This window comes from Pungitius pungitius, chromosome 3 (assembly GCF_949316345.1).
Source record: "Pungitius pungitius chromosome 3, fPunPun2.1, whole genome shotgun sequence".
Classification (NCBI taxonomy): domain Eukaryota; kingdom Metazoa; phylum Chordata; class Actinopteri; order Perciformes; family Gasterosteidae; genus Pungitius; species Pungitius pungitius.
The window spans coordinates 4,522,255-4,547,216 of NC_084902.1; the positions used below are offsets into that span (position 1 = coordinate 4,522,255).

The following is a 24,962-nucleotide window of genomic DNA, read 5'->3' on the forward strand; positions in this document are numbered from 1 at the left end:
CAGACAGTCAACCACTTAACCAGTCTAATTGGGGTGATTTCCAGTGTAAGATTTCATTTAGCAACTGATGACAAGCCTCACGTGACTCCTCCTGGCAGAAATGAGGGGCGATGGAGACATTGTTGCCACAGAGACCAGGAACGAGACACTCCAGAATTTGCATAGGGCTTAATTTGATCTACTTGAGATTGCAACTTCCCTCCACTTCATGTAATTAAACCGGGAGATGTGACTAATTAAGATGACGGTGAGAAGCGAGAGCACGGCGGAGGCAGCTGATGAAACGCCGGAGGCAGATGATAGTAAATATTGACACGGGGAGTTGATTGGGAGCGAACGGACTGTAAGGGCTGCCGTGTGCGTTGCACGTGTGCGTGCTGTCTGTTTGTGTATTTCAGTGTGAGTTGCTCTGTCGCAGCGCAGGTCGAAAGATCGAAACTCAAACTCAAACACAAACCATGAGAACGTCAGAGTGTATGAGGAATGTGAGAAGGCAAACGCATGTATCTTCGTTTGCATCGCTTCTTATGACTCAGTTTTATTTATTGTCATTTTTATGAACTAATGGTAACTGGTCATGCAAACTACTACGTGCTTTGAAAAGCGCGATGCATAAAGCCATTATTAGTTATAGAAAGCGCTCCAGCTGCATTGGTTCACCTACCAGTACCTCACCTGCAGGCCAGTGGATTTTTGAGAGTTTCTCCGTGTTCAAATCAAGGGTCTGAGGACAGAGGGTGTCGTATGTTGTCCAAATGATTCAGCTCTTTGTCATTTTGGGCTCCTCGACTTGCCTTGAGCACTCACCATGTGACCAAGTTATTAGCACCACCTATTTGCCGCCCAAACATGTGCAACGAAGGTGGAAGAGAACCACCTCACGGCCAGAAGCAACCGAGGAGACAATCGGACCAAATGAGTGAAATAAGATCTTTAAACCAGAACCTGGAACGCTGTTCGGGGTAAATGTGAGACCATCTCACTGGCAAATTGGGCCATAACAACCACAAAGCACCGCGCAGGAAGTGAAGAGTCAGCTCTCAGTAATTCAAAACCAATATTCACACTCACACACACACACACACAGCTACTGGACAAGACTATGCAGACACAGTCTCCTCATACGCCTTGTGTCTGTTCTCACACACTGAACGCGTGCCACCAAGAGCCTCTTAACCTGTTGCACACACTCATATTCATATGCAGGAGGTCCGCCTATTAACATTTGGCAGCTGTGTTTTCCCAGATGAAATACTCAGGTGTGAACCACTAAAGGTCTCCTGAAATGTTGAGTTTTATACTGTAATTGCCAATCTGTGGCGAGCCCAGAGGCCTCGTTCTATTCATTTAGGCCGTTTATGGGGCCGCAGCAGACGGAGAGGCTTTAAAAGTACATAAAGGAACAGATGTTAACATTAAAGTATTGGTTCTCTCTTTCTTTCTCTATCTACATGTGGTATCTATTTGTTTCTTAAACTTGAAACAAGGCAGTCGTATAGTAACATGACAATACAGCTCAGTTTTGCTTTTATTCGGCTTCGATCAACTAAATGCACAATATCAGCCTTATGACGTACACAAACATTAGATATAATCACGCAATGGGATTTATTGGGTTTAAATGGAGCCACTCAGCAGAGCAGAGCAGGCTGCACCCGCTCTCACATTTAGCTTTAATTGAATTTTAATCTGTGTTTGCGGTCACAAATCATGCGGTGCAGGGTAATTATCTATTAACGATAATGTTATTGGATTTATATGGAAATGCCCAGGCAGCAAACTGAATTTGTTGCGTGGTCATCAACACACACACACACACACACGGTGTAATCAGCAGATGTTGCTGGCAGGGCAGGTGTTCTTTTTTATGCGGGGGGGGGGGGGAATCCCAGCCAGTCAACAGAGCTGGTTTCTTATGGGCAAAGAGCAGATACAAGACAATGGCAATTCAGCCTCCATGCTGCCTATCTCCCCTGTGATTTATCTCTGCTTTTCTCTATGTCTGCATCCTCTTTCCACCCCCTTGGTGCTCTCTCTATCTCTCCCTGTCCTCCAGTGGTCTCATTAGGGCGGGACTGTGAAGAGAAGGTGAGATGGTTACTGTGACAACAGCAGAGAATGACGGGCAGAGTGGCAGAGTGTGTGCAGATGTGCACTTGTGTGATTGAAAGATGCTATTCGACAATCTTCATTATCGGATGTGTATTGCACAGTATGTGTCCCTGAAGGTGGCTATTTTCTAAAGCTACTCAAAGCACAATAAAGTCTTGGAAGTCGGTTTCAACTCAGTAATAAAAAAGGGATTTTTTTTGTCTTAAAAATACAGTGAAGCAGTTGTGGGGTGCAGCAGAATGGCGCAGCATGGAGCACCACTGCAAAAAAACGAAACAAGATACAAGACAACAAAACATCATTGCATAATTGAGTAGGCCGTCCATTAAAGTCTTTATCTATTCCAGGGGAATTAGGCAAGCAGACTCTGCTCACTGCTCCGCAGTGCCAGGAAATGATGGGCAGCACTGAGGGGCAGAGCTAAGATTAGACCCGAGTGATTGACAGGTTCCTGCAGCCAACTGGAAGCCTGCCATTCCTCCCTTAAGATAGTCTCCTTACAGTAATGAAGCAGAGTGAGCCAGCTCTACACGAGGGCAAAAGCAGCCAAGGAGATAATGAGCAAGTTGAGGACATTCTGTGCGATCCTTCCTCTGTCCGTGTCACTCGCTCCGTGGCTCTACTTCTCGCTCAGGGTGTTGAAATAAATAAGACAAAATGTCACTGCAGCCTCGAGGCTGCGACGTCGACCTCTGACCCACGCCGAGTCTCTCCAGTAGTGTAAGCACAAAATAAACTCACAAGTAAGCCAAAGACGGGAGGGTCGACGCCATCTTTGGAGGCGAGGTGACAGAGCAAACAGCGCGGCGGGGAGTCTGTGGTGTGGATGCTGCCTCCTGTGGTGAGGATGACCTTTCCGACGCTACGCAGCTCTGCAAGACTCTGATAGGAGCAGCTGGGAAGTGACAAAATGCCCTTGTGGTGGACACAATAGACACGCACGAGGGCAAAAACCCACACAGGGGGGGCAACCAGCTGGCCTAGGGATAGAAATTGACTCAAATGGTCATGGGTTCAATTTCCGTTTCAAACAGCAGGGCGTATCCCAGGCCGGAAGGTAGCTGGCACTTTGTAAAGCACAGGAGGAAAATGAGATTCTGGACGTTACTCGGCTTCGAGGAATTCGACAAGTGTCGTGGAGTGAGAGGAGGGACGTTGAAAAGGGCAGTGTGCCTGCATTAAATGGAGCAGAATATGTGTGACACGCAGACACGCTACGCTCCCTTCCAAGCTCACGGTTCTGCCTCAAAACACCTTCTGAGAACCAACCTGCACCCGACACACACACGCACACACACACACACACACACACACACACAGAGCAGTGACCTGTCCAAAGCACATAGGTGGTACCAGGATCAGACTGAATGGATGTGTTCTGGCTCAGCAATAGTAAGGGAGCAGAGTCCAAATGACCAGACATTAACACACACACACACACGCACAAATTGAACCAGTAGTAATCTGATTATGTAGCAGCTGTCACAGATGGCTTTCATTGCCGTGGTTTATGAGTCACTACCCACTCACTCACACACACACACACACACACACACACACACAATGTTACAGTCACAGACAAGCGCACACTCACTCACACGAGCATATGTCCAAATACAAATTGTACATTCACAGACAAACACCAAGTTATGAGCATGCTTTCTGCATTCAGACGACAGGTCAGATTAATTGGAAGTTCTCAATTTAAAACTGATGCCTCTTTATGACCTTCATCTGTAAACAAGACCATCGAGTCCCATTCCAGCAGAATTGGGTTCACCAGACTAAAGCAGTTTTTAATTTTTTACTACATGGTAAAATGAAAGTCTGTTTCTTTAAATATTCGCGCCTAACAGAAGTTCTAAAATCTGGGAATGAAATAACATTTTTGCACTCCCAGTTCTCTCATCTTGAAGGCAATGTTTTTTTTGCGTGGGTTGTCATCAGGTCGGTGCTTGACACACAACATTGAATATGTAAGTCGATAACCCTCCAGTGGATTTTGAAGCTTTAACGCATCTTAAGATACGCAGTTGCTAACAAGTGGCTAAATGAGATTATGAAACGTCATCGGGCGCTCTGGTCCCCCTTTACCGAAAGACTTCAAATAAAAGCTCTCATCACTCCGTGTCTTCATCCATGTAGATGAAAAAAAATCAGAAGCCTGGATTTGAAAAAAAATCACGCCGCAGCTTGTTTTGAATCCTTTCTACACTGATTGCACATTATGCACAAATACAAGGTAGATTGAACTTAGTCAATAAGGATGAAACATACTGGCTGGTTGGTCTCCTCCATTCATTCACACACACACACACAACTCTATTTCTTTCCAGAGTCTTTTCATATCTGTTCATTTCATCGAATTTCTTTTCATATGAGAGATAATGGGAAAAACTGGAATTGCGCCTGCCACTCAGACATCGGGAGGCGGGCTCTCCTGTGACGGATGAGTCAGAGCGAGCGTCCGTTGGTCAGTCTGCGGACAGCTATCAGTCAATCAGTCAGTCATCAGAGAGTCTGGAATTTAGTGGGTCAGTCAGTTAATTAGTGAGTCGGGGAACCAGCCATGTGCCCGCGTTAGTTAGTAATCCAGCCAGCCAGCGGGTAAGTCTCCACTTAAGTCCGTCATTTAGATGGCCAGCCAGACCGTCAATAAGAGTCAATGACTGAATCGGTGACTGCTGTCAGTCAGCAGCATGACGAGGGACGACGACAGTTGGTCTCACACAGCCGGATGTGGAGTCTTCATCCCTTGTTTTAGAATGGAAGCAAAAGACCAGCAATATTGGTTGATTAATAAACAGCTTTGACAGTAAGAGGCAGGAGGGGCGCGGCGGGAGATGGGGGGGGGGTTTGACTGTGATTTTCACTGGAGGTAAAAGCCGCCATTTCCCTAGAAAACACCTGCTTGCAAGAAAAGAAGATCAAGAATCAGCAAGCAGCTGGAAACTGTTGCTCTTGTCTGTTGTGAGTGTTTCCCGTTGCAGTGTGTGTGTGTGTGGGGGGGGGGGGGGGGTGCTGGGGGGCGGCTAGATCAGACTGCATAAGATAAAGAAAGAGAAAAAAAGCGAGCGAGAGGCAATGTGAGGCCTCTCTGATCACACACATCAGAAAAATCAGAGGCAGAAAACGTTCACTTTCATCATCTGAGAGTCGTCGCTGAGGGGAATTGCACTTTGTCGTTGTCTTTGACTGCAACAGGGAAATTGTGTCACTCGTGTGTGTGTTTCTGTGTGTTTCTGCATGTGGCTGTTCATTAAGTGTGTGTGTTTGTGTGTATTTAAGATGACACAGGGGGTGGTCGCACTCACAAACAGAGTGGCATATGGTGCCTTGCTTTTTGGCAATCACAAGTGACAAGTGAGCAGGGGAACCAGCAGCGAATGTGTGTGTGTGTGTGTGTGTGTGTGCTGAGGGTAGCAACGGCTGGGCTTTGCTTAACGATCTCATCTGTGTGTGTGTGTGTGTGTGTGTCTATTTCCACCCTTAGGCAATACAGTACTGTTTTATGTAGATGAATGTGGAACAGGTCTGGTTGTTTAGCAGCGCTCTACACAGAGCGCTTCTGAACGCAACGCCAACAGCTGCCTCGGGAAAACGGACCCCGCCCCCTTCCCGCACCCCCCCCTTACTGCATTCGAATACGAAATATTTTGCGGTCCCGCCAACCCTTCACCTTGCGCTACCACCCTGCATAAACACCCTCCTTCCTTACGGTGCTGAGTGGCTGGCTCCTAAATGGCGTAAAAGAAATGTTGATGAACCCAACAACCCTGGAAATTGTAAAAAGGGGAAGAACTCTGCCTTCCTTCCTTGTGTAAGGAGGCATGTGACACAACAAAGCATGGATTTTGAGGCCTTTCTTGATGGGCTCCCATCGAGCCGCCCCGCTTCCGTCGCTGTGTTTTTTGACGCAGTTCGGTTTCCATGCGGAACGTCTGCTCGCGTTGCGCCCGGGAGACATCAAAAGCCTGCCTGCGACTTTGCTGGGGCCCGGCAGAGGTGGCGTTTACCTGAAGGCCTTTGTATGACTCTTCAAGGACACCTGTAGGTCATTGGGATTAACACCTAGTTGCAGCTAGCTAATCCCTGCCACGGACAGCACTGCAACTGCAGTCCAAACATGTGCGGTTTAGTCTCACTGCAGAGTCTAGTAGAGTCTCCTTCCTCTGCACACGCCGCTGGACGGCAGGCCGTGGCACATCTGCATTTAAAGTGACAGGCACTGAAAACGTCCGTCTGCAGGAGTCAGGTACCAAACACGCTGGTTAGGTGAGGCTAAACCCCTTGAACCTCAATTGTCTTAAAAGAGAAAAAAAATAGGTGAACTTTCATTCAGATAAGCTTGGACTATAAACCCCTTTCTCTCCAGCAGGGTTTGAATTAATGTAGAGAGAAATTATATTAGCTATCGTTAGCAGAATGACAGCTATTGTGAATCTCGACGTGCGTGGCGGCCATACTGATTGCCGCCTCACTGTACACGGCCGCGGTCTCTGGGATAATAGGAGACTATTTTTAGATCAGCACGGAGAGTGTGAGGGGCTGGTGGGGGGGGGGGGCGGCGCTGAGAAGAATAGGGACGAAGTAGTGAGGGAGAGAAAAGGAGGCGCGAGAGAGAGAGAGAAGGAGCGGTTGCATTGACAATCGGGCCACACTGAAGGAGAGAAAACACAGGAAAATGTTATGGGCAACCAAGCAACTAATAAGCTTGAACCTCAGCACTCTGCATAATACGACAGCTCATTACCGCCCAATTAGGCATTACAATGCCTTGCTTACTGAGGTTTATTGATGCAAATCAACCAGGAAAAGATACCCTGGTGCCAAAAAAAACAGGAGGTGAAATTGGATGAGAATTTGTGGAAAGTACAGGCTCTGTGGCAGTTCAATCAATTTAGTCTCTGCGGGGGAGGTTATCCAAATTAGTATGTGATTCTGACAATATGGAGGTGATTTATTCTCATCCTCTTGTTATCAAGCAGCAGAGGTTTCCTCTGATGATATTGCGACGACCCTTTTCTGCAGCATAAGGCCACACGCTTTGTTACCAGTGATGTCATTAATTATGCCATCTGGCACGCAACAGCCTCCTCGACCTCTTCTTACATCCTCACTGCTGATCACACACGTGATCATTCAGACATGTACACGGAAAACCTGTCATCACAGTTACAAATCATCTCACACACACACACACACACACGCACACACGCACGGTGGGGCCTAATGCTCCCTCCTGCAGACCCGCAGACAGCCACCAGGATGCTTTAATTCATTTATTTTCCTCTGGACTTCTAATTCCCCTCCTCCCATATGCTGCCTGCGTGGATTATCACATAGTACTAAACTCAGTCTGGATCAGGCCCGAGGTAATTACTTTAAATACATAATACTGTGCGTGTGTGTGTGCTGCTGACACACCATGCTACACGGCATTAATATTTAAGTGAGAGGTTGTCTCGACAGTTGCGGATAAATATGAACAATTATGCGTGATGAATACACAACTGGGGCTTTTTAGTTTTGTTGAAATAATGCGTTTCCTGTCGCCACTCTCACATGTTGTAAATCTGAAAGGGGCAACAAACGTGTTAAAATGTAGACTTCCCTCCTGATAAGACATTTGCTTTAAGGTCCAACACATTTGGACTTTGATTTGAATGTTGTTTGTTGTGTTATTAGCGTAATGTTTTTTTTCATTGTGATTATTTCGTCATAGTAGCCTGAAAGCTCTTTGGTGCTGGAGAGAAGTTCCATGAGTTTCTTTTGCCGAGTTAAAAGAGTTAGAAACCACTTTGAACATTCCTTAATCAATTAAAACAACACTATCAAATTATATATATATATATATATATATATATATATATATATATATATATATATATATATATATATATAATTTTATTTTTTTAAACACACACAAAATGATATGCTGAATAAGACTATAATATAAAACATTTCGAAGGAAGACAACAAACACATAATGGGAAACATGGTTCCATATTTCTTATTTTTCTTTACTTCTGAGCCACTTCTGAGGCTCATTATAGTTTTACAGCTGAAGCGCTTTGAAGTCGACGTGGAAAGTATTAAAACACTGTGTTTTCCACTAATGGTGTATCTGATCGACAACATAGATTTATGTATACTAATTGGAGCATTTTTAACACCAGCTTCAAAAAGTACAAATAAAACGGTTAACAGTACCACTGTCTGTTCACTTATGTATTTATTGTTAAGACTGTTTTTTCAACATAATCAATAAATAATAATAATAATAAATAAAGGTCATACAATATGTATTTTTAATATCTGCCATATGGTGGATTGCTTTAATATTGAGAGCAGTTATAGGCACATTCAACAGCGAGGTGTTTGGAAAAGCTCCTACACTTAAATTAAGAAATTGTGCATCAGGTTTGGTTTGTTCATGCTGCTCCCCGATGATGTTTGGCCTCGACACCAACTGCAGCTGTTTGCATTTAAATAACTCAGCGAGCAATTACAGTAGTTATGCATCTGGAAGTGTAATACGGTCGTTTAAACCGATCGCTGGAATTCACTCCAAGAAGAGCCAACGGTGGTTTCATTCTGAGAGGAAGGAAGACAAAGCCGAGAAAAGACCAGTCTCCATTTTGTTTCACTCCCAAGGACACAGAGGACACACACAGACACAATTCTGAACTAAATGTGCCCAATTAAAGGGAAAGACTTTGCCGATCAGTCACTGAAACACACACACACACACGCACGCATACGCACACACACACTGCACATAGGCAGTGATAAACAGACACATTCAATGTATACACAACAACAATAAAGAGCACACGCACTGAGCCCGGGTCGAGCTAATGTTCACGCGTGTCAGGTGGAGCGGTCCATTCGGGGCGAGATCGGAGGGGTGCGAGCGTGCGCGGGTCCAGCGTGGTTGCTTTTAACGGTCCAGTGGTGTAGTCCGATAAAGGGCAGCCATCTATCTGCACCCGCCCAGTCAACTCTGACACTGTTTCCAAGGAAACGCCACCCGCGGGAGACAGGGAAGGGGAGGGTGGGACCTTGAGGGAGCGTATTCTCCTGAGCTGTCAGAGCGCCAGGAGGAAGGAGAGCAGGGATGGAGTGGTAGAAGGGCGGAGGAGTGGCGCGAGAGGGGAATGAGAGATTGAGGGGGGGGGGGGGGGGGGGGATCCAGAGAAGGGGTGCACACCAGCCGCCTCACAAGGATTAACTTTAATCAGACATGACACACACACACACACACACACACACACACACAGAGACCTCGGGACAAAAAGAGAGACAAACGCAACTAGGAGCACACACTGGCATGGATACACATGCACGCACGCACACAGGTCGGGCGCATAGCAGACACACCGTGTGCAAAATGTGCAGCAAAAACAAAAGAAAGAGACATGTCAAATTTCGTTTTTTTTCTCGCTCCTCTCCGGATTTCGGGGGGGGGGCATGAAAGCCGGAGAGAGAGGCGCTTTTGACAAAAGGGGAGGCCCGCTGCATCGTCATCCGGAGACCAGAGCTGCCTGTCACCTCCAATAATGTCACACATTAACAGCTTTATCGTGCATCATACGGGTTGCGTCAGGTATTTGTTCAGCCTGGTTCATTCACATGCAGAGTATAATCCTGCAGAGGCAGTGCACACACAACATGGCGACTTCTTTGGCAATATAGTTGTGTTAGCATGCCATAAATAAGTGTGTGGAATGCCCAGCCTGATTCATAATCTTGTTGATTTCGCTTGACTTATATAAAAATGTTTTGGCTTTTTTTTTTTAAATAAGCCTTTTGTTAACGGATATAAACAGCGAGCTAGAAAAATGCTGTACCTTTTCTTTAAATCAAATGAAATTATTTGAAGCAGTAGATTCGTGGTATGAACTTTGTTTATTCTCCGTATCGGAGGAGATTTTTGGAGATTAATGCACACTTTCTCTTCACCCACCATTGTAACAGTTATTCCCATCATTGCTATAAACCGGTACGGCAAAACCACACCAAGCTGGGCGGGTGTGTAATCTCTGCGCGTCTATCCGCCAGGAGGCCTGGGCACAAAATAACCGTCATTATGAGCAGGCTGGTCACCTTCTCCGCAACACAAGCTCGATCAGATGACACATGCCTCCTATTTTGTCATTTTGATTTCGGAGCGCCGGTCGCCGTGGGAATAATTGGGGAGTTGTAAAACCAAAAGGATTTCTCGTCCGTCTCGGCGTCCTAATGCCGTCGTCCTGCTTCTGCCTGGCTGCTGATTACAGTCTGTGTTCTGTCAAACTGTGCAACACTGACTTAATGTTATTTTGATTGAGCGGAGCCATTGCAGAGACCCAGATGTCCATATACTATAATCTAATCTAAGATCATTCTGGCTCGGGATTGGCTAATCCAACGCCACTCTTCCTAATCTGACGTCTAATGGGCAACATCTGGACAAGACGACGTATAAAAAAATAAATAAAACACGGCCCGGAGACAATCTGATTGACTTGTTTGGGAACGATAATCTTGTCTGTACAGTAACGTTGTTCCTGTAAGCACAAATAGATCCGCATGTTTACCACTAAGCGACACAGACCGTTATCTCGTCTTTGGGACAAAGCTTACAAGGACCAGACAGCTTTTTCATCAAATGATTTCCCTTAAACTCAATAATGTGATTTTCTTCTCTCTTTTTTTGCACGAACATGTTACTTGTTTAGGATTGGAATTTTCAAAGTAAACAATTATATAAATGATGAAATAGTTAATGAATAGTTCAAACCAATTCCCCATTGGCCAGACAGCAATGAGTCTCACTGCATCCACACCTCTGCCTAAAAAGAAATGAATAAATACAGAGTCCATTTCTGCTGGTGTCAACATGTTCCTTTGAGTGTATAATGGATCAAATCATCAATAATCAATGGAATGTGGCACCTCGCAGCAGCTCCCCTCGTTTCTCCCGCCCACTCCTGAGGTGTGATGCGACACCTGATCCTGGTCTTTTTTTTTTTTTTCAGCTGCAGGACACCTCCTCAAAGAGCATAGCAACAGACCCGCCTCCCCCCGTAAAAATAGGATTGGCTTCTGTGAGGCCCGACTCGACGCCGCAGACACAACGCACACTTCACTTCATCGATTATGCGCCCGAGCCCCTCGGAGCCCGTGATGTCTTCCCCTCTCACTCGCCCGGCTCGCTCCATTTTCACCCTATTGCTCAGATTTTGGAGCCATTTACCTCACAAACGCATTAATATTTCAGCACTCCTTTTAAAAAAAAAAAAAGAACTTTTCTATTGTTTCCCCTGGATAATGAAATTTTAATGTTATTTGGGAGCACGAGAGACGACCACGGACGTTGTATTGCTAAAATCAAGAAAAATAAGGCCGTCGTTGGGTGGATCCTCGCTTAGAGGGAGAAAAAAAACCTCAAGACTTGAGAGCTTTGATTTGGACGCACTCAAATGAAGTGGACATCTGTGGTTATAGTGGGAACCCTGTTAGTTAGTGGCAGAGCACATTTCCCAGTAATATTGTGTGACTAAATAAGAATAGGCTGGAAATACTGGAGGTTTTTTGTTACACCAGAACCAAGAATGAGCTGTCGTCGTGTTGTTGGTGCAGCCGAAGCCTGAAGCATCCATTGTGGTTAAAAACTATTTAAATCACATTCCTTTATTACACCAAACACCAGTGCTGTTGTGACTTTTGTCTCGATCCCACTCACTCTTTTTTAAAAATGACACCGCATAAACTGATGCACTAATAGTTTTCTCTATTTGTACATCGTTCCTGTCTGTGGTATCGACAGAAATACAAATGTTGGAGTTTTTCCCAAAAAAAATTGTCTGCTGTTTTTTTTTCTCATTTTGCTTATTTACATTTTTTTTTATAAAAAAGAAAAATTGAACGAAACAATGTATTTTTAGTGAAGGCCTCGTGACACTTTCCGGTCTGAGTATGGTACGATACGGAGTCCACACACCTCGGCATGCGGATATCTCACGCTGGCTTTCAGCAGCTGTCCATTACCATCCGATAACACAGAGAGGAATAAAACGATGGCGCCGGGGCAGAGGAGGCTGAGCAAACAAACACCCTGAGAGGTGGGGGGGGGGGGGGGGGGGGAGAGAGAGAGAGAGAGAGAGAGAGGGGGCCCCGTGTATTGAAAGCTGCTGAGTGATGTGCAGTGCTTAATGTTGACTGAGAGCGAGCGAGGGAAGGACACACGTTTCAGTAAGAATGCAGTCCTTTCACACGGCTGATCACCAAAACAAGGCCACACTGTACTGTACTGTATAGAAATATGGCACATCAAGTATGGCCAGCAGAGAATCTATAGCACATTTCCTCCTTTTCTCTGAAATTAAATTTAGCAGCACATCAAAATCTAAATCGAGCCCGATCTCTGATTTCAGAGCAGCTCAAATGCTTATTTTTTGACAGACCATTTTCCAAACGGCATGTTCTCATTAATGGTTTCTCAGCACATCTATTTGGCCATGATTTTAAAGAACTTAGATTGTGGGTTATCCTGGATTATGCAAAGGACCCTGTGCACAAACACTTATCAGTTTCACTTCTTTGTCCTCCCAATGATATTCATGCCAAATCCCACAGCGTCGTATCTTTGCTCACAGCTGGCAAGTGTAACTAAAGGATTATGCAAGCAGCTTCTACGAGCAAATAGATTTCTCCCTACTTCAGAGGAAACTGCTAGTTATGCAGCGCCTATCTGTCCGCCAGGCATGCACAGAAACATGGCTCCCACTTTCATTTCATTTTGTTTCTTCACTTGTTTTAACAGTGAAAGGTAGATGGGGAAGAAACACGAGAAGAAACAGGAGAGCAAACAGAACAAAATCACACGCCCACTGCAGCCGTTGTGCATCATCGGGGGGGGGGGGGGGGGGGGGGAGTTTAATACCACAAGCGTCCTGACGTCTGCGTTTAGGATGATGACAGCTAAAACCAAACCCATTAAAGCACCGCCACCGAGATGACCAATCGGCAGCATCCGCAACTGGAAAGCAGGTCAATTGAGCTCCTCCTTGAGCGCACATATTTCTCTCCCATGTTGGGCCTGAATCAAGCCCGGGCCCATGATGGCGATTTCTCTGCGTGGCCTCCCCACTGTCCCTGAAGGGAGGTGTGTATTAATTTGCATTGATCTGGAGCAAGAAAACACAGAGCGGATTGGGACACGTCCAAGGCGATCACCGATACAGGAGCGTACTTGAAGCACAGCACAGAATACATTTACATTTTAGGCAGCTAAGTGACCGACAGATCCAGAGAAACGCAACAGTAAAACAATTTCCAGGAAAAAAATCATATATCATATATATAAGAAAAAATTGATGCGGTATTTTTACTTTAAATATTGTATTTTATACAATATATAAATGTGATGTATTTGAGTAGCCTTCCTCAGTCCTTTGTTTCTAATATACTGCACCCTGCTTAGGGTCACAGTGCTGATCTAGGCTCCCTCTCCACGATCCTTTTGACCATTTTTCTTCTGTAATGACCTGAAAGCCGTAATGTAAATGTTTCTAGATCAGCAGTCCTAATCGCAGACCTGAGACGCAGTCCATCCTCTTCTTGCTGAGCAGGCGAGGCCTCTCTGAGCCATTAGGCTCCAAACAGCTGTGAATGCCTTGTTATGCGCACGGCAGTGTATCATTGGAGTGAGAAGAGGGAGCTGGTAATATCCTATACAGATTAAAAAAAGAGGGGCCCATCTCTTCTCCGTTACAGTCCGTGTCAATGGCAGGAGCACATTTTGGGCTTAACCTCAAAAAAATCCCTGCTAAAGGATGTGACATTGCACTTTTTATTTGATGATCTCCAAGCTTCTGCAAAACCTTTTCCATTTGACAATGAATGAATCCTTTATCAAAGACTGCGTTGAGATTGAAATACTCAAATGTGAGATTTGTCAAAATGGAATTATTCTTAGTTTAGCTAGATAGTTTAAGACATTTTAATGTTTAATTTAGGTTTTGGCTATTTCTTACTGTCTTCGGACATTGTGTGGACCAAACAATTAATTGCACAACTAATAGGTGAATTCATTTAACCACCATTTTTGTCAAATTATTTAAATTAAATTAATTAATTACTATATATAGATAGATTAACAATAATCTTTTTGGAAATAATTAAGTGAGTGAAGGCATAATAGAACAACTATAACAAATTAAATTAAATAATAAACTAATAAAACCATTACATTGATGTATTACGGAATTTAAAACCAGGAAAAGACCCAAGATTTTCCAAATATCCAAAATTTAGTCGTCAATATCTAGTCTCTTTTTACCAAATCAACATCATATAGCTTTATTTCCCGGCGTTAGAGCAAAGCTCTCTTCCATTAAAAATAAAGATCTTTAATGCATCTTTATGAGGCTGCTGGATGAAAGTGCCGACTGCTGAAAAGTCCAAACTGAATCTCATCTACACCACATTTCCATTGTTGGGAGAAAATGGACAGAGGAAGGAAAGGAGAAAAAGAGAAAAGAAATGGAGATTTCGGCTGGGAAAAACAGACAACAATTACACTTGCCCTAGGAGGCCGAGGGAACCTGACCACGTTGCTATGGAAACTCAAGTACAGCAGAAAGTAACAGGAAAATCAATTCAGACGGAGCTTATCTCTCCTCTCTCGTGCTCCCGTCTCATTTCACCGGGGCTACAAAGCACGTTCCCACTCTGAATCCCCTTTTTTTTAACTCTTTCCGGGCCGATGCAGCACTAATCACAACAAACACAACCATCCTGCTTTTCATTCCGCTGCAAATGGCAAATGTAGATTACAGTGACCGGAAGAAAAAAAAAGACACGTCTTCAAACGTACGGAAAGGACGATGGCGGCAGAGGCGCGCTACGACTCGACACAAATCACCCTCTGTCTCGGGCGCACCCTTCCTTTTATGCTCCTTCTTTCCCTCCCTCTCCGCGCTCCCCTCGGCTGGGGGCAACAGCAGCTGTGCGCAGGTGATAAGCCCGCGAGGCGATGTGCGCCGGGCTCCGATTGGCCCGACGTGAAGATCGCACGCCGCGTCCGTCGTAGAAAAAAAAAAAAAAAAAAAAGGTGGCCGTCGCCCCTCTGCGCGACGTTTTCCCGACGCAACGATAAACGTATCGGACGTGCGGTCACGTGATCGTCCAACAGACCGTCGGGGTGCGACAGGGACCTGCAGGGAGTTTGGGTGTTATTTGGATCCCAGTCGTTTGGCTGCACAATGGCAAGGTGAGGTCAAAGACAGGCTGCGAGTATACTCAGTGTGTGTGTGTGTGTGTGTGTGTGTGTGCGCGCGTTCTCAAGGCTCCCACCGATTGAAGAGGCAAAAAGCAGAGAAAACGAGCCATGAAGAAATGTAATGACGCTTGATGCCTCGTGCATCAAGAAAGAGAGAGAGAGGGGGGGGGGGGGTGGGTCACCTTGCAGGGAAGTCGGCTGGTCATTTGCTACTGGAGGAGTGGATCTGAAGATCACAGGAGAGCTCCAACTGAAAACTGTGCAGGTATTTAGTATTTTTATACATGACTTACTCAATGTTTGCATTTATGCAAACTGAACTATGGAAAGGAATTATATCAACAACAATCGACAAAGAAATGTGTACAAGAGTGTTAACTTATCATCATCATTTACTCAGTTGCCCAATATTTGTTGAACAAATTCTACACTTTCTTTTTTACTTTTCAGTAATTGCTGCCACCAAAAGTGTCGTCAATGAGCCCGAAATCACAAAGGATCACAAAATAAAAATGATCCAGATCTAATGATTCTAAAGACTTACACGCGAAAGAACACCTTATTTTTAGCTCCTAGTATGGTTCAAGGCCGCAAAATATAGAATAATAGACACTATTCCTATTATTTGTCACGTTTTATTTTGTAGTTTCTGCCTTATGTGTCCCTGGGTTCGCTTGTAAGTTCTGGATCCCTGTTGGCGTTTTGATTGTGTCTGGGTCCTGCCTCTGCCTTCCCCCGATTGTGACATCATTTCAAACTTCCACAGTTACAGAAGGCATTGATCTACTGTTTTGCATAGTACTTTCTGACAAATAAATAAAACACAATTGTGTAAAATTTGTGGATTTCCTCTTCTGAGTGAACCCGTTTTTGAGACAAATGTCCAATGTATACATCCATTACATATTTTGTTATAAAAGCCCTGGTTTAGATCCCGTCTCTTCCGATTGGCGTCCAGCAGGTGCTCAGCCATCGTGACCGGGTCTAATCAGTGTTACGGACGCCCAGCAGGGGGGCCACGGGCTCTGTGTGAAAGTTGAAAGAGGCTCAATGTGATTTACTGTATTTTTCCAGATTAACCACCCTGGGAGCAGAATAAGACCGTGTATTAATCCTTGATTGGATGTAAGGCGAGAGAGGAAAAAAAATGGAGTGAAAAAATCCCTATTAGGTCAGCGGGGTGATTTGAGTTATTAAGTGCCTTTTTTACACTAATCACTCACTTTTAAGATGGGATCAGACACCGTTGTATTACGGGATGTGATTGAGCACACCAGTTTGTCTCCTGAGCCGGGAACATATGGGGTTCCTTCACGAGCCGCGCCACCTGTCACCGACGGTCACAAACATGAACAGAGGGACTTTGCACCTCCAAACAGCCACAGTCACCCAACAGCCCACATCCAGGAGAGTTTATAAACAGAAATTAATTGCTTGCTCCGGCTGTAATTAGCTCACACCATGCCTATTACTAATCTGTGTCTTGGCCCGGCGCCAGGTGCGGTTCTGGCTCGGCTCCAGTCCCTTTTCAACGCGGTGCTGCTCAACGGTAATCCATAAGCTGTGGCAGGGTGAACCCGTTCCACTCGCCCAGCCATTCTCAACCACACACTCGTATCTCTTAACCTCTTATTAACCTCTCTACGGCTGTATTGCACTTTGCACTCTCGTCTTCAAAAAGGATTTCAATGTGCTGTTTGAATAAGAAAACTGATCGACAACAAAGTTAAACTGTATTTTTCAGATATAAGATATTTTACTTTGTGGATTTCACAAAGTAAAATGCTTGAATTATGCACAACCCAAAACTATAAAAAAAAAAAAACAATTGAGGCAGTTACTGTAAACCCGATTCCTGCACCTTAATAACAGCACCCTCCACCACTCCAGTGGGTATTCAAGCTCCGGTCTTCAATCCGAGTTGAAAACAAAAGGGGCATCCCCATCACAGAAAGCCAAATTGCCTATTAAAGATGAGAGCATGTTCATTCTCCCGGTGCGCCCAGCCATCACCGCCCTAATCATTCCCTGCCTAAACAGCCTAATGGCTGCCATATTGCTGCTGTTTATAAGCAAACACTGATGGAAGAGTGCCCGCTTCAACAGTTGTTGGTTTTGTGTGTCCGTATGGGGTATCAGCTGGGAATCGCAGCCAACGTGCCAGAACGTCGTCTGTTGTTCAGTCTGCCGTCACTAAACACTTTGCTTTGTTTGTGGTACGTGCACAGTGATTAGGATGTCAGTGGATGGCATTGCACAATGTGTAAAGCTTGGATGAGGCATTAAACACATCCGCAAGAGCTCGGACCAGGCCTTCTCCGGGTATTGCTGCATCCTTAGATTGTTCTACTCGTGTATTATAAAAGGCAACTAATTGAAATGCGCGTTGATATTGGGTCACAAATGCGCAGTGCGTGCATCGGTAGCTGCAGCCCAAAGATGACCTTAGGTTTAAGGTGCTTTTGGGAAGCCTGGTCCAAAATCGATTTCCCTCCATCTCTGTCTCAGTAACCCTTCTATTGATCCTTACCAAATATGTATCACATCCTCAAGCCTCCACCGCAGCTCAGACGGAGACTTCAAACAGAAAGTCGAAGAGGAGACAGGTTCCTTTCTTTCCAAAAGGCCAAGAAACAAATAATAATGTGAAAATGACTCACGGGTGAGCTAAAGCCTCCTAAAACCACAACATACTATTACAACTTTCACATTTTCTAATTTTGGCTCTTTTAAAACAAAATAAAGGCAGAATGAATGCTGTCCTAAAGCAAGTGTTACAAAACACAGCATGCACCAAAGAGACACACAAAACATGAACCCCCCCCCACCCCCAACTATCTTGACTCCTCACTTCTTACTAAAAGGGTCTTGTCTCGTCCTCTTCCAATTCCCCAAACTCCCCTTCACACAGCACTCACATGTTGCAAATGCACAAAATGCATCCTTCAGCTCACGTTCCCATAATTCTCTGTGGCAGCAGCGTGATTAATGCACACAACTATTGATTTTTTTTTTTCCTCCGCTCTTTTCCTTTCTTCTTATTTCTTTCAGGAGAGTAACCACCCCCCCCCCCCGACTCTTCCTACTTGACAGTATCACACTTTGCGCACACACACACAAACACACAGATATAGACAATGAAAATAAGTCCCCAATTACAGCCCCTCTGCACAGTGTACAGACAATAAGCAGCCCCTTAGCTTTGAGGCAGCTTTGTGCGAGTGGACGGGGAAAAGGGGTGCAGTGAAAGACAAGGGTCAGCATTTCACTAACTGCTGATCTGTGTGAGAGGAGGGGGGGAGGGGAGGGGGGAGATGATAGGCTGTGTTGTTTTTATATGGTTTCACTGCAGGATGGGTGGAGTGGTGTGCAAAAAAAATCATGCATCCACAAACAAAACAAAAAACTCACATCCGCGTACAGCATTTCACGCACACACACACACACACACGTATTCAGATCTCCCTCTGATTGCTGTGCAGGGATCACCCAATACGGAGCAGCAAGAGGCAGAGATGGAGCGAGAGGAGGAGAGAGGGAAGAATGATTCTAGAAGGCAGAGGGAAAAGATCATGTGGCTAATGTGACGCAGTCCCTTGTTTACAAAGAAAAAAAGCCTCGCCCGTTCTCCTCCTCTCTACCTTTCAACCCCCCCTCCCCCTTTTTCCTCAATCTCCTGTTTCCCCCGGCTCCCTCCTCCCCTCCTCTCATCTGCCCTCTCCTCCTGCTCCCCTGCATCTTTTGGCTCCCCCAGCTCGTTCCTTCCACCGTGCCCTCCTTTCAAGGTTGGCCCGACTTTGGGCGTGTTGGATTTACAGCCCCGTCCCCGCCTGCCTCTCGGTGCCCTCACTGTCAATCTGGGTGAGGGATGGAGACGGTGGCACGTCGCTGGCATGATAAATCCCTGCTGAGCAGTGATGCTGTAAACCAAGCCCTTAACAGTTGCCCCCTTCGAAGAGAATCCTTAACATTCCAGTGACTGAGCTGGTGGCTGGACCGGGCTGTGATTCCATTAGCAAGCAAACTGTTTAATTAGCCTCTATAAGCACTCGCAAGAACCCACGAGAGAGGAGTGAGCGGAATAACAGAGTGCAGAGGCACCTTCATCGCGGGAGGGAGGGGGGGGGGGGGCGCGGACGTGAACGGGACTCAAAGAGGGAACTTGAGGTTTCTTTTTAGTGACGCCGTGAGGATTGGAGGGATTTATTTCCATGAATTAAATAAAAACAACACTGGGCTGACTGTGCCGAGCAGGTTACGCAACAAGATGAGAAGAGGGGGGGAAGTCCGAAGGTCGAGGCCAGCGGAGGAGGGTGGAGAGAAGAAGAGCGGCGTAAATATACAGAAACGAAGGAACGAAACTAATTTGTTCGAGGTGTACCATCTTGTTTTTGAGGAGGTCCCAAATGGCTAACGGAGCCTTCCCTCTCCACACTCCCCCCCCCCATGTCGCTTTTCTTCTCCCTTTTTTCCTCTCCATCTTACCTCACCTTTCCCCTCTGTCCCCGTCCTCCCCAGAGGAGATATGCAGGCCAACTGTCCCGCCTACACTTCCTTATCTGAAGCCGTGTGAGGCTTCCCTGTGGATTAGGGCCTGGGTGAAGGTGTGTTACAGCAGTGGTACTTTAGTTAGCATTTAGCACGGTTAGCAGCTGATGTGTCTTATCAATGCAATTAATACAAATATTTTCTCTCTGCACAAAATGGTGTGTTTCAAGTGTTTCATACAACACACCGTTTCATAATGGAAATGCTGAATCTGGGATTTTACTTTTCATTTTCAAAAAATGTAATGCTCGATTGAATTCACTTGAATTGTTGACTTGACTCTACCTCTGCGTCTATATCTCTTAAATGTAAGAAAAGTCAATGGTGTGGGAGACGTTCACCCAAACAGAGGAACAGAGGAAAATGCTCTGCAGTAACCAATACTGAACATTAGGAGGACTCACTCAACATCTGGAATATGACTGCTAGCAGACACAGAATTCATGTTGCATTTGCACAACACACAGCTGTGTCTAAAAGGAGAGCGTAGCAAAGGATAGGGCGGACGGAAAAACAGGCAAAAAAAAACGCATACATGGCAGCTCCAATTGAAACACAAAGCATCATGTAAAAAAGATAAAAATAAATAAAAAATACATAACGTGTGCCCGCTGCTCAACAAAAGGTTTGTGGGACAACACCAATACACGCGTGCGTTGAAATGAAGTGTCCCCCCCCCCGGATTAAATCCACGCGGTAAAGCTCTACTTTCTAATTATTTTTCGCCTCTTTCATCTCTCTGTTAGCTGTCAATTGTTGATCAAAAGCAGCGAGGAGGCGGGCATTTGAAAGCCTTTGCTCCGATCCGTTTTGAAATTCATGACGGGTTAATGGTATGTTAGTGACATTAGGACCCAGTGGGCTCGCGTGGTGCTCATTCACATTGAAAACAGGCCGCTTCAAATGACTACTAAGCAGTACTCATTCTGAGAGGTAATTCATATTCTAATTAACTTTTCAATCACAGATGATTAATTAAGACAGGCCCTAGTCTGTAATTATGCATCTATTTTTGACCATAATGTGAATCCCTGGGTATTCAAAGATTCTAGCAGCCAGGATTTGAGCCAAGAATCCGCTCAAATTTTAAAAAGCACATTTAGACCTCACTGTACGACGCTGTCGCTTATCCTTATAGGTTTGGACGTTTCAGAGGATGTAAACTGGATGATCATCGACATGTTCTTAATGATCGAGGGACTGTAATTGTTCAACAACACCACAGTGGTGTTGATAAGGAAACATCGTGAGCCTTGCCTGCTCTTCCTCACATTCTGATGCACAATGCAAGGTAAGGAAGTGCGCTTCATGTTACCGCTGCCAACAAAAAAACCTGCGATTAATAATTCAGCGTGGTGTTGGATAGCTTTATTTTGTATCCACTGAGACCGAGTCTTCTTTCATGGAAAAATGGAAAAAAAGGAGGGGTGGGGTGGCTGGAGAAGGAGTTGAAAACCGAGCAAACTGGTCAAACTGCGGCGGGTGACCACTGTCGCGCCCTGTTGGCGCCCTGTTGGCGTCCTGGTGGCCTCTCGTGCACGCTTTTTCCCCCCCCCGATCACACTGGCGTGCACATCCTTCTGACGCTCGCTCCGAGGAAACACACCTCTCCATAACAGTGCGAGGTGAATCCGCTCATGCATCGGAATCGACCATCAAATATTCATCGGCGAGCAGCAGTGATTTTGACAGTGTGCTCATGCGTCTGACAGCGCTCGCCGGCTGCGATACTCGTTGCAGTGAACGCGGACAATCCCGTAACGTTGTTCGTTTGAGCCCCTCGCGAAAGAACTCGAAAGAACACGGAGCGTCGAATACCATCCATCGAAGCTTCCCTGCATCTTCTACAGGCTGTTGGAACGATCGCATTCATCACACGAGAAGGTTTCACGCTGAATTCAAATTGAATTAAATTCAATCTATAACATAGATATTCTATGCATCTTTTTTTTTACGCCATCAGACCTTTGCTTCTGATGAAGACGTGGAGGACTTCAATGTTAAAGCTTTCCATCCTCATAATAGACCCTTTTTTTTCCCCCAGGTACAGATGAGACAAACATCGTCTCTCTGAGTCTTGTCGACATGATTCATTTCATTTACAGAACCTAATCGCATCTGCATGCCGCATATTTGCGCTCCGTGACATAAGGCAATGTCTTCACCCGGCAGCTCGCAGCGAGTAACTCCAGTATCCTCCGGTAAATAAGTCGCTGGCATGGATCAGAACACACATCTTCATGCTTGAGCAGACACATTTAAAATGCCACCAAAACACCGTCCCAGATTCTGCCCTCAGTCAAATGACATCAAGTGCTCACTTGCAGGTCCCTGAACGCCCCGGTATGAAGCGAAGTCAGCCAGCGGGCAGCACATGGAGCAATCAAGAGATAAGCATCCCATTTAACTTGGGTAAAAATCCAAGCCGCACAACGCTCTGGCATCTCGTGTGTTTTCCTGCTGTGCCCCTGGATTCAAACAAGGAGGGTAACTAGGTCAACGACGCCGCTGTTACACTTTACCCCTCGCTGGACTCAAAATGGAGTTGGCTGAGGTGAAATGTGTATCGGGGACGGAAGATGGGTGATTGGAGGTGACAGTTATCAACATGCTCTGGCTAGCGAGAAGGCTGTGCAGAGCTGCAGGGCCTCAGGGAGCAGGACAGAAAACAAGGTGAGAAGATGGATCACGGTGGAGCAGAACAAAACACAACTTTCCCTCCGTTAAAGAGTGAATATTTCAGGACAACAGGGCTTCTCTGTGTGCTACTTAATACCCGAGATACCTTCGACATGTTGCACATTGGGCTTGATTATGTAGGTGTGTGCGTCTGGATTTATAATCCCACTAAAAGCTCGGAACTATTTATTTACACAGTTGACGGAGTAATGACTTGTCTTACCTGAGTTGAGTGAAACTGTGTCTTTCTCCCATGATACAACAGTGACGTAGGCCTCAACCGAAGCAGGGATAATGCACTTGAAGACGGCTACACTGCCTCTCATGGCCTTCTGGTCGGCCACTCTGACTGTGTAGGGTTCCCGTGAAACTGAAGAAAAGAAAAAAAACACATTTATGACGAGTCTGATTCATAAGAGTGATTCGGCTGCTTTTTTGTATTCTTCTTTTTCAGGTTTTGGGGACAAGGCAAGTGTCCAGTTCTTTCTGATGTAGTTGTATTACAATAATACGATTACTTTGATGTGTACAACTATGAAACATTGTACACATTTTTTTTTAACAATTTTACAATGTAATTAAAAGAAATTACACATACTTATTTTAGTGTCAGCTAAGGTTTGGACCTAACTTGGTCACACATCATACACAGCATATTTGTGTATTGAATCTAAGGTGACAGGTGGATGTCAAACAACATCGTAACAATTGCTGTTGCCAAGTAAGAGAATGAACTGCCTGGACAGGAAGTCCTCAGTTCAGTACACATCTATCTGAGGAGGAAGGTCATGTGATACAACAGAAAGCTTCATAATAGCTGCAACTCAAGTAATCAAAATGAACATGAGTTCTCTAATCTACTTCAGCCGTTGCATATTTTTAACAAACGCAATTTAATTTATTTGCAATGACTTTGTTTTTAGTTTTTTAAATTTCACCACTGTATTAATACACAAAGCAACTGCTTTGTCTACATTTACTAGTACAAGTACTCCTGCTGTGGACTCACCAGCTTTGATGTGGACATCCTGACTCCTGATCTTGCCAGAGGGGTTCTCGGCAGTGCAGTAGTACGTGTTGTCATGGATCAGCTTGCTGAAGCTGGACGGCAGGAAGTTGAAGATCTGGAGCGTTCCATTGGGATGGACGTGTCTGATGCCCGGGACATCGTAGATCTCCTCGCCGGTCGCCAGATACCAGCGCAGCGAGGAAAGCGGGGCGCCACCAGCAGGACAGGGCACAGAGGTCCCTGTGGTGCTGGCAAATACTACCTCTTGCAAAGATGCATGGACAAAATATAAGCTGGAATGTAAGTCCTCACTGAAAACTGAAAGAGAAGAAACACAGTATGTGCACCGTTAAAACCACGTATTTTATTGAATCACTTATCCTGAAAGCAAACATGTGCATGTGGAACACAGCTGTTTGCCAAGAAATATACTCATTTTTTTATATTTAGATTGTTTGGCGTTTGAGCGTAAAAAAAGTCAAAAAGCCCAAATTGGTATTCAGTGAATGTAAGTGCTTCTAGTGATGGAACATGATCGGTAATTTAGGATTCATCAATGTAACTCCCATCGCTGGGACCCCGGGAACATTAAATTTACATAAACTACTATCAATTATGAAATAAGGTCAGTTGCCTTGATCATGTTCAAGCTTTAATTCAAGCCAAAGCCAACATCACAGTGAAGAGACAGACGTTAAATGCGGTATGTGCGGGCGCATTCTCCAGGGCAGAGCAGGGTAATAAATGTCAATGTTGGACCAATTAGCTCCCAAGTAATCTACAGCTGTTTGATTTCAGAGAGCCAGCCCATGTTTGCCGTCAGAAGGTCTGCAGTGTGAGCGGAAGTCTGTCTTTATGATTCATATTTCATACTTGTAGATTCAGAATTTGCATTTGTGTGTTTGTCTCTCTCGCAGCCCTTTGACGAGCCCGTGAGGCTCCGCTCTAAATGGCTCACGGTGGCACCGGCAGCTGGCTTGGACCCTCCCAGGGGGGTGGGAACATTTTAGCACTTCATAAATTCCTAACAAGGTTTCAAATTGCAGGCGTTTCCATCCTCTTCTCCGCTCCATCAGCTCTCAGGCGGCAATGAGACACTCCGATGACCTAGTCGTGAACACCCCGCACATCAGGCCCAAACCTCAATTGTTGTTTTAAAATTAGGAAAGCTAATTCAAAGTTATTAGCCCAGTAAAGATCTACCCTGCAGGGCTGTGGTAAAGGTATTTGTTGACATATTGGAGATGTGGGGCAGTTGCACTAATGAATTACACAAAAGAGAAAGATACAACAAAACTATTTAAGATTATTGAGTCCGGTGTCATTTTTGGAAAATACCTGTTA

At 45.2% G+C, this 24,962-nt stretch overlaps 1 protein-coding gene across 4 annotated transcripts in view; it reads right to left on the reverse strand.

The window, feature by feature from the left end:
* dscamb (Down syndrome cell adhesion molecule b) overlaps window positions 1-24,962 on the reverse strand; it is an 88,491-nt gene that overhangs the window by 49,010 nt on the left and 14,519 nt on the right. For all 4 annotated transcript variants that reach the window (XM_062561097.1, XM_062561098.1, XM_062561096.1 and 1 more), the window contains exons 2-3: window positions 23,619-23,936; window positions 22,833-22,979 (exon numbers count right to left, since the gene is read on the reverse strand). In XM_062561097.1, coding sequence (XP_062417081.1) covers window positions 22,833-22,979; window positions 23,619-23,936 — 465 coding nt within the window. The remainder of the gene's footprint in view (window positions 1-22,832; window positions 22,980-23,618; window positions 23,937-24,962) is intronic.